Consider the following 10,688-nt stretch of genomic DNA (forward strand, 5'->3'; position numbering starts at 1 on the left):
AACATAATAATAAAACTCATCATCTACTGAATAGAAGAAAGCAACAAAGTGTTCTTAAATATTTTTCCTACTAGCTGCAGGACTGTGAATTTTCAAAAAAAAAAAAAAAAGAAAAAAAGAAAATCTCCACGACTTCTCTTCTGTCTCCAGCCTGCCCTGTTTTTCACTTGTTTTCACCATTATGACACTTTTACCTACAGACTCTGCCAAGCAGCTGTTTCACATTCAGCCAAGGCTAGCTAAGCTGGTTCAAATGCAGCAAACTCTTTTAAATTATTTTCACAAAAGGCATTTTTGTGCACACATTCTCTAATTGTCCATGGCACAACATGGGAGAACATTTCATAGAGGCACATGCAACTGCTGGTATCTAAGTTGTGCACTAAAAAGAAGAGCCAGTGCTCAGGAGCTGAAACGAGGATGGGCACATGGGACACTATACGTAGAGGCAACTACAGTAAGCTACCACAAGTGCGAAAGGCAGAAGGAGCTGATGGGAGTGCAAGGAGGAAAAGGGCATTGAGTTTATGACTCAGTCAGTGCTTKTGGCTGAGCTGGTTTTCTGAGTGGGCCAGAGACTATCCAAGAGATTTTCGAAAGACAAGAGTCATTTTTCTTTTTATTACCATTTGTAAATCAACAGAAGTTCAGAATCTGTCAACTTTCCCCCCCTTTGCCCCCCAGAATTTCACTCTTGTGGCCCATAAATCACAGATATTTACATGAATTTCAGATCTCTTCCTGTACTACTGCATGAACATAGTGTGAAGAAGTGACTCTATCGGGCTACTTTTTAACACATTCACAATGGTCCAACTGCAAATTAACAGACATTAACCAGTAGAGAGGCACTTGCTTCCCTAGGGATGACAGGCACAAAGCTTATAGTYCAGCTACATCCCTCTCTGAGCATTTAAACTTAAGTGCTTTTTTCAGTTGTTCAACATTGCTGGTTTGTGCACAGTAATCATTTCACCCAGAGTGAAAAGCTGTCATATTGCAACAAAGGTGCTTATTAAATAAAACATTAAAATTAGGTCARGCATTGGGTAAAGTAGACAGAAACAATAATCACTTTAACAATGTGTTGTCACAGCCCTTACAGCTCCTCATCTGAAACTATCTTCTTCTTTTGTTGTACCCTCAACATTTATTTTCCACAAGTACCAGCATTGCCAATCCAATTACTCAAAAGCAGCAGACAGCCACTGTGTGACAGTGTTCTAATTCATGGACATACCCTTTCTTATATGCTTATTTTTGATATTTTCCTGGGGCTAGAGATGACCTCCACCTACCATCAGGGACAGAGAAGCCTAAAAATAATTTTGTCTGGTTCTAATAGATACCATCATGTTGGCAAACCTCTTCCGAAGACACATGAAAGCAAAATAACCCATTCCTGCTAGCATGCCAACCAAAAAGGTGGTGCCAAGAACTCTGGGCGCTCTCTTCTTGGCCACGCGGAATGCAGTCGGCAGAACTGCTGAGATTAATATATTGTTGACATGTCCTAAAACTTTGTAAAACGCTTTTCTCTTCAGGACACGCTCATAATAGGCTTCCAAGTTGGGTCGTTTTCCATTTCCCCAGTTTCTTCTTGCTAATCCCAGAAACTTCAAGCGATGTAATGTGACAGCAAGAGATACATCTGCCAAGCTGAAGAAGTCACCGCAGAGCCAAGGCTGATTTCCATCTTCTAGTCAGAGATAAAGCATAAAGAATTAGGAGCATAAACATAAAGAATGGAGTACAAATATATATGGAAGTCTGCACAGACTAACATTTAGTTTAATTCTAATTTATTATCCTGCCTAATAAACCATACAAACTCATCTGCTAAAGTATGATGTATGAAAAAAAAAGAATTTTTTATTAATTTCTATCTATTGTTCCCTCACTATTGCAAAGTCTTAGGCATAGCAGTCTGGGCTACATTTGTTACAAAAAAAACATATTTTGATTCATAAATTAAAACCCATAGCAAAAATATATTTTGCTCAACTATATATCCCAGATCTGATTAAATTAACAGGAATGATAGAGAGAAAGGCAGCTTAGCTTTTGCTGAACAATTACTGTTTGCCTGAGGAGCTTCTCACCTTGTTAGTGCTTCACTCAGTGGAGCTCTGTGACATCCACTCAAGAGCCGCTTTTTGATGAGGACTTTCCAGACGGAAGGAAGTCAACCRAATGTCTTAGCTGCACCAAACATGGCAGTCAGGCAGAAAATACAGTACGGACCATTGTTCCCTCCTTTGTGCCTCTGTATCATTTACACGGAGAGGATGAGAAGCAATGGGTACTGGCACTGCCCGACACCAGCTGGGCATGAATTAGGAAGATGCCAGGCTGTCTCTCTAGTCAAAGGAAAGAAGCTGACGCTTCCTGAGGTGGCTCAGAGTGGGCACCACGGGCAGCATCACTCCTCTACCTTCAGTGCTCTGCATCACCATCTCAAAGGGTCACCTGCACTAACTATACACTATATACACTATATACTAACTACAGATAGTTTGTAAGAACTATGATATTAGGCATCCAGTCTAGGTGTCAGTGCAGTTAATCTGCTCCAAGTTAGATTTCAAGTGGAACTATGCTGTGCCCTCCTATTTGCAAACTTATGCTGTTGTTCCCACACAACAGGCACACACTCCTGGCATTGATTTTTAGCAGCTCATCTGTGGAAACACGGAGACACTGGGATATCCTTTCCAACCCATTTCCTGTCCTGATGAGAGTGGCAAATCTTCAATACTAGTCCCTTTTGACTGGTTATGCAGGTCAGGAAGAAAGACTTCTGCAGCAGATGACTCTATTCTCTCTAGCTGGAAGGATACATAGGGATTAATCCTATTAATCCAGCATGATAGAAAGGAGGAAAATGATAGAAAGGAAGACCAAAGTAGTTAACCTGTGAAAGAAAGATGACTGTGGTGGCAGCAGCTAGGGGTGAAGGAGGGGTACAAGCACTGCTAAGAAAAGCAGAAGCTCAGAGATTGACCGAAACGTGACAAAAACACTATTCACAAGCTCAGGAAATCTGAGTATCTCATACAAAATTCAAAGAAGTATTTAATCATTGTCTACTTTACTAAATCCTGTGACACTGTTAGGTTTCATAAGCTAAACAGTATCATACCAGGTGACTGCTTGGAAAAGCTATTTAGCAGCGAAAGAAAAGCAGCTGCTGGAAATGGTGACAGTCTTAATTTGCTGAACAAAATTCCGCCATGCTCTATGAGTTAAAATACTTACTGTGGTGAGTCAGTAGAGAATTTAATCTACATTTTCAGTCACTAGTTCAAATTCGCTCTGTCTTGATAATAATTGCTAATTATTACCACAGCTATTGTAGAGCCACATGCAAAGAGTTATTGATCTGAAGAGATGCAGTTGCTATTGACTGATGTTTCATGCAGCTCCCGGTGAAGGCAGAGGAAGGATTCCTATTAGCATCACTGGGAGTTGGCTCAGACACTGAGCGAGCAGAAACACTAATCCCATTTAAACAAAGCTCAGTTCTCATTAGGTGGCTTTCAGGTCAATATCACTACTTGTGGTATGGGGTAGGGGAGCTGCTCTGTGATTGGAGCACTTTAGATTGCTAACTCTGCAACTACTGCAACTACTGCACATACCAACACCCCAAACCAGCACAATATTTAAATGAGATCTTGATTTTAACATTTCAACATGTTTAACATTAAGGTCATGTTTATAACAGTGTACTGAGAGTTACAACTTCAGGAAGACATTATTTAGTTCAGGTTTTCTTGTCTGCAGAACTAATTTTACTCAAGTTATGATGAAAATGTGAACAATCACTATAAAATCAATGTATAAGATTTCTACCCACAAACAGCRTCAGTAAACTAAGGTTTAAAACAGTATGATCTCTTCTGTGAAGACACATCAGTATGTGCTAAAATTATAAAATCAGATGCATTAAAAAGTCCTATAATGGTATTGTCAACTGATTTATTCAGTCTTTCCAAAATAAGTTTCAACAGAAATTAGCAAGAAAAATTCCTTACCTGGTGTTTCCTCATTTCGCCTCTGCAATTCAGTCTCAACTTGATCCAGAACTTTTTCCAGTTCATCTAGTATTTTCTTTAAGTACTTTATATTATCATGATCCAGCAGTTTAGACTAAATGTGTATGTATATAGAAGTCAGTGTTTTAATCATTGTATAGAATTTATACTATTATCAGACAAACTTTTCATTAGATACTACAGTGCTTAATCATAAAATATGATATTTTTTTGCACCCAGCCAGCCAGCTACCATTTGGATACAGTTGATAGTTCAGGTAACAAAAGGAGAACATTTTATGGAGGTGGTAGATATCTAGTTTCCCTGAGCTTGCAGGGTGCTCTATATCCCACACCAATGCAGATATATTCTTACCTTTGAAGACAGTGGGACCAGCTTGAAGTGTGTAGATGATTTGAGGGATAGATTGCTTCACGCTGAGTTTAGGGTTAACCCAGTACATAAGTATACTGGTAGTGCCAGGTGAATATTTATATTCAACAGAATTTTTACATTGTTACAGAAAAAAAGAACTTGACACCAGCAAGCAGGTAAAGCAGGATGGAATAGAAACTGTTTTCTTACTTTAAGGCGCTTCTGTTTTGCTATATAGGCATCTTGAAGGTCTGGGTTTTCTTCTGCAAGTTTCTTTAGTTCTGATTCTGTATTACTTATTTGGCCTGGTAAAAAAGTTARAGAAATACAGAAAATGATTGATAAATCAGAGGAAAGCAATGCACCAAAAATAAAAGTGATTCTTGAATAAAATATTCCTACCAAGTGGGGATTCAAAACATTGTGTTTGGAAAAGTTAACAAGCAGCTGCATAAATTGATACCACAACACCATCAGTTTGCAGTGAACTCCGTAATTAGCGGCTTGCCAAGAAAGAATAAGGATATTTTTCTCTCACTCAGACAAAACCATTTTGCTGTAACTATCTTCAATCCCTGAAATTCATCTACAAATACCCCGATCTCTGGTTGCTTTGTGCCTCAATTCTTGGGTTCCTGGCACATTTTGATGCTGTGGATGTGCAGAAGGGCTCATCCTGAGATTCTTAGTAATTTCACAGTAGGTCAGGTGCATAAATCCATAGCAAAAGTCTACAGGCCACTGCATATAGGACTATGGTGTTTTGAGTTAGCTAAAATGTGACACCAAAATCTGTGAACTCGTTCAGAAATGCTCATCACAGAGTATATTGGTGTCCTAGAAAAACATTTGGTATATGATTTAAAGAAGGAGTGACACGAAGATATCTTTTACATGCATGGAACCTTAATTTCTCTTTAAAATGAAACTTTGATGGAAACACCTTATTTGCATACCTAAAATATCAAAAGAGAGGCAGTAAGTAAGAAGGAATCTTCTAAAAAAAACACTTCCAGTAATAAATTAAGAAAAGAACAATAGCTATATGGAATGAATCACTTCCTATATGTACGTGTTAATTAACATTATTTCCAATTAAGCCTTTTAATTAAACTGATAAAAAATTCTTGCTAGACAATAATGAATTCATTGTTTCATATATTCCTTGTTTCAACCTGAGGTAACTGTGAAAGCCATTTTTCAACATAGCATATGAAGAAATTAAAGGATGTAATCACACAACTAAAGCCTTATATATGCAATTAATTACTTAATTGCATTTGCTACATGTAATAATAATGCATAATTTACTGCAAAGGTATTATTATCTAGCAGTTGGAAAAAAGACCATTTTTTTCAAAGCTGAAAGTTAAACTATCCAGGAAAAGTTTGAACAAGCAAAGGAATTGTTTAGACTATTTGTGATCTATCACCTCCTCGTCAAAAAAATAGAAAAGGTTAAAATCAAGAAAGCTGGTTGTATTTACGGGTTAAAATAGGAAATCAAAGATAAGAAAACATCCTGACTTGTGTAATTTCATCTTTAGTCATATAAGCTGATTGCACATATTTGTGTAAACTGACAACAATTAATACCAATTAGGCAATAAAGGAAAAATATGCCTGTGGTCAGCAGAGCAAAAGACAAAATAGTAAAATGAGCCACAAAAATGCCAAAATGCCTGTAAGTGAAGTAAAATTGCTTAGTAAATAATGATGACCAGAAAGCCATATGATGCACTGCAAGTGTAAGACAATACTTCATGTTCCTTCAGTAAAAGAGAATACTAACTGCTGTTCCACAAATCATCCATCCATATTGGTCCAGCTAATTTCTGTGCATTTTTTTTTTTACATAACCACTGATCACTGGAACATCAACACTACCTTTTAAATATGTGGGACCTTGAATAAATTTCCATTGAACAAAAAGGAAACTAAAATTTTGCTAATCTATTATGAAGTATAACTCATGCAACAAATAACTGCTTTCAATTTCAGCAAAATCATGGGGTAGCAGATAGAGGATTAAGTTGCTAAAAATTTGGGGGAAGAGACTAATACAGTTTCTTGGAAACAGATCTTTTCAAACTAACATCATTTTCTATGAATTATGAATTTAATAATATATATGTATTATATTTAAAACTCCCTGYGGTGTTTGACATTGTTCTACGGAATACTCAAAATATAATGCAAAAATCAACATAATATAAACAATGCTGAAAAAAATCAGAGATCTCAAAATGTCATTGTGAACAGRGAATCATCATTGAGCACATTTTTTCTTGTCATAGAAATATTTAATTCTTGTCCTAGAACTGTTTAATACCTTTATAATTCTTCTAAGCAAAAATAAATGCATTAATCAAAATTTTCCACAGTACAAAGACAGAGAGCATCATAAATAAAAGAAAAAACTGATACCCAATGTCCTCTGTTGGATGTTTGCTGGGCCTCAGCAACCATATTTCAACATGCTCCAACATAAAATAAAAACATTTCCTGGAGAGAGAACTTTAAGTTTGCAAGTAGTTCTGAAAAGCTAGACTGAGGTCACCATGGGTATTCAGCAGAGAAGATTTGCAGTGCAGTTCAGCAGCAAAAAGCAGGACCAATGATATATTACAGGTCCATAGATATATTACAGTTAGGGAAAAAAAATAAAAAAAAGAAGAAGAAAAGAAGAAGAACTAAAAATTCTTTCCATATATGACATCAAAGTGAAAGAAATCCTTTGTCCAATTCTGGTGTCCAAACCCCACCAAAAATAGAACTATTAGCACAAAATGATGATTTGCCAAGTTTTCTTCTGAATATAACTAACTTTTTTTTTGAACTATTTTTTTTTATTATATTTGAAACAGGAATTAACTCAAGCAAATCCTCTACTACACAGGGAACCAGGCTAGACAGGTCTTAACTCAAGCCTTAGTATATATGTATTAACGGGAAACTGGTATCTACAGATAACCACAAACAAAATACTCAGGGAAGTCAAAGGACACTTTACTGCTGATTCTAAGGAACCACACCATCATGTTCTCCTCTTCAGCTTCTGTGATTCTAAAATTTGGGTTATTTGCACTCAGGATTCTAGTTTAAATTGAGCTTGAACAATTTTCATTTGTTAGGGGAACCCAGGCTACTTATTTCCATAGACCTTTCATTTTTCCTTTGCCTARCCCAGCACTAACCTTATACCAGTTTATTTTACTAATAAAATGGGGCCTGATGATCTCTGAGAACGCAATACATCAAATACTCCTTTTCACTGGGGCTAATCTCCTTTGTATAACTTYTACTGAGAGGAAAACAACTGCTATTAAATAGGAATACTTTCATTATTACAAGTTTACATATAAAAATGCAGAGTTTTCTTCAGTACTGATTTGATGTGAGTAGTAATACTGTAGTTCCTTGTAAATGGTTTTAAAAGTATAAGCGGCAAGACCAGAACTTAAAACACTCACAACTGCCATTTTCCTTTAAGCATGTTGCCAATTACTAGCAAAATTCACTCCATTTATGCCTAGAAAAYAGCACTTCCTCTTCCACACTTCCGAATCATCATAAACTACAAAAACAAAYACCAAGTATAGTCAGAAACTATCAAGGACTACAATTATAACCAGAAATATGTGCCCTACATATTCTGCTAAAGGCCCAGAAATAGAATATCACATTAATGTAATCAAACATCCAGGTAAATGATACAGGCTCATATCTGTATCAGTACATACTACGAATTCTGGTTGTAGCATAGGCTGGAATCATGGAATCCACTGTTAATTCAGGATGTAGGATGCAGCCATGAGTGTAGGCATCCATAGGCAAGGAGTCTAAAAGCTCTCTGTAGTGTTGCACCCTGGGGTAATACATGCTCCCTTCTTCTGGCATTAATCTTGGTACTCCCTCTGCAATGCAATCACAAAATTAAAATAAAATAAAATAAAATAAAATAAAATAAAATAAAATAAAATAAAATAAAATGAGAGTTAAAAATGAAGAACCAAGTCATTTGTCAACAGTAATATATCAAAAATTACCTCAGTTTTACCCAAGTAGCACAAAAGACAGAGCCATGCTAAGAGAGCTGAGAGGGCTTCCTCTGCTGAGCAGGTTTCTCCTCTGTAACCCAATAGGCTTATCACTTCTCAGAAAAACGTATGTACTCACACTTCATTCTAAAACATTTGAATAGTTATATTCTTATGCAGCAACCCACATAGAGAAGTTTTAAGAGACTTTTGAAAAAGGGAGCTGGATTCAACATGATCATAGCACATGACCCTATAGCCTTTCAGAACAGGGCAAAGAGAGGTTTAAATAAACTATTATGACTCTAACATTGCAGCAGTAACATTATTAAAATGGTAGTAAAGGTATCCCATTCCAAACACCAGTTAGAGGTGTTGCCGCACACCACTGAGTTTTACTCTGCCCACCATTTACCCTGTGCGTGACACTTCATCTGAGTAAAGTGACAGCATTAAATTCATATTATCTTCACCAGCAGTGCTATTTTATTCATGCTAGGGAAATCAATTAAAGCTACTGCAGAAACACAACAATATCTATCCATGTGCCTCCCAAAATAAAATATTTCCACTGTTTACCTTAAATCTTTTCTTGAAAAATAAGATAGGCCATTTTCCAATAATATAGACCTGAAGAATTTCAGAAGTTTGCATAAGTTCACTTTTAATTTTATTTTTCCTATTTTTTTCTCCTTCTTCTTCCATTTTTGGCACCAAAAACAATTAGTTTCTTCTACCTTGCACTTGTTCATTTTTTTCTGGAATTAACCAGCAAGGTACAGCATTCTTTTTTTACTGGACAAAAAAGCGGAGTTGTCTTGGGAGAGCATAATTTCTGCAATTTACTGTCCAAAACATTAYTTCTTTTAATGATAGCCTGATTACAGGACTAGCACAGAACTATGTTTTCATGCCAGTTACTGCCACACTAGCAGAATGAGTAAAAATGACCCATTTTGGATTTGGGAAGGTTTTATTTGTTTGCTTGTTTTCATTTCTTTATTTTTTTTTATGGGTGCTGGACGGTCCTGAAAGGAACATATTTTTATCCCTTACCACCAACAACTACTGGAGATATTTTCTTGTGAGATTTATAAATATTTCTTGGTTGTGAACAAATTACTACAAAACAGCAACACAGAAACAATTTCACATTTACTTGTGCAGGGGAAAGACAGCCCACTGCAATGCCTACAAAATTACCATCTGTGAATGTTGCTTCAAGGTAGTCAATAATCTGCGTCGCCTCGCAAATGATGTTCTCCCCGTGGATTAGGACGGGGACTTCTCCAGACGAATTTAGGCGCATAAACCAAGGTTCGTTGTGTTCACTCAGCGGCAGATTTACATCGTGCTCTTCACATTTTAGGGCCTTTTCTGCTATCGCCAAGCGCACCTGGAGAGATATTAGCGATATTACTCCATGGAAAATATTCTGAGGACAAATGCACGTTGGGTGAGGCAGAGGCTTAGGGGACCGGGCTCCCCCTGTGGATCTACTGCTTGCTTTGGGCAAACCTCTCCACTTAATATTAATRACTAGCCTCTGCCAGGCACCTTTGCAACAGGGCCCTTGAGGTGACACATCCGAAAGGCGCATCTCCCGTGGCGGCTGCCGGGGAGCCTGGGCAGGGCRCTCCGGAGGCGCCGCGCTGCGCGGGCAGCAGCAGCAGCAKCAGCGCAGGGCCTGGCRGGCAGCGGGACTCACGGCCGCGCGGGCTGATTTTTGGGCACCGCGCACCCCCACGGAGGCACCGGGACCCTCGGAAAGGCCTGGCAGCGTTGAGCATCCCTCTGCCTTCCCTCCCAGGTGGAGCTAACGCCCCTGGGCGGCCTCCTGCCTCCCTGGGCCCGGCAGCCGCGCTCACCTTCTGCGAGGAGAAGGACTGGGTCCAGTGGTAGAGCACGAGGCGGCCCGGCGCCCCGCTGGSCAGCGCCATGCCCGCCGCCCGCCGCCTCCCCGAGGAGCAGCAGCAGCAGGAGGAGGAGGAGGAAGCGGCCGCGGAAGGGGCCTCCGCAGCCTCCCCTGGGCAGCGCAGGAAGATGGATGCGCTGGGAAGGAGATCACATGGCAGGGTGTGTTCTTTTTTTTTTTTTTTTAAGGATGGCTTTTTATTTTCCTGCAAACAATATTTGCACTGTGAATGTAAAGGATACACAGGGTTGTTCTCTTAGGGAAGAAAAGAATTGTAATGGTTACCAGAAAACACCCTGAACTGGACCATTTCCGTATAA

The 10,688-nt window shown here is 38.5% G+C and overlaps 1 protein-coding gene across 1 annotated transcript; it reads right to left on the reverse strand.

Moving 5' to 3' along the window:
* Positions 1-380: 380 nt before the first annotated feature.
* On the reverse strand, positions 381-10,412 carry GDAP1 (ganglioside induced differentiation associated protein 1). The gene is made up of 6 exons (XM_026037402.1): positions 10,322-10,412; positions 9,657-9,849; positions 8,157-8,330; positions 4,624-4,718; positions 4,038-4,152; positions 381-1,699 (listed from the first exon to the last, which is right to left on the reverse strand). Exons 1-6 carry the CDS (start codon positions 10,391-10,393, stop codon positions 1,317-1,319), a joined length of 1,032 nt encoding a protein of 343 aa, XP_025893187.1. The 5' UTR covers positions 10,394-10,412; the 3' UTR covers positions 381-1,316.
* Between the last annotated feature and the right edge of the window lie 276 nt (positions 10,413-10,688).

This window comes from Nothoprocta perdicaria, unplaced genomic scaffold, assembly GCF_003342845.1.
Source record: "Nothoprocta perdicaria isolate Ctin4 unplaced genomic scaffold, notPer1 scaffold_198, whole genome shotgun sequence".
In the NCBI taxonomy this organism is placed as follows: Eukaryota; Metazoa; Chordata; class Aves; order Tinamiformes; family Tinamidae; genus Nothoprocta; species Nothoprocta perdicaria.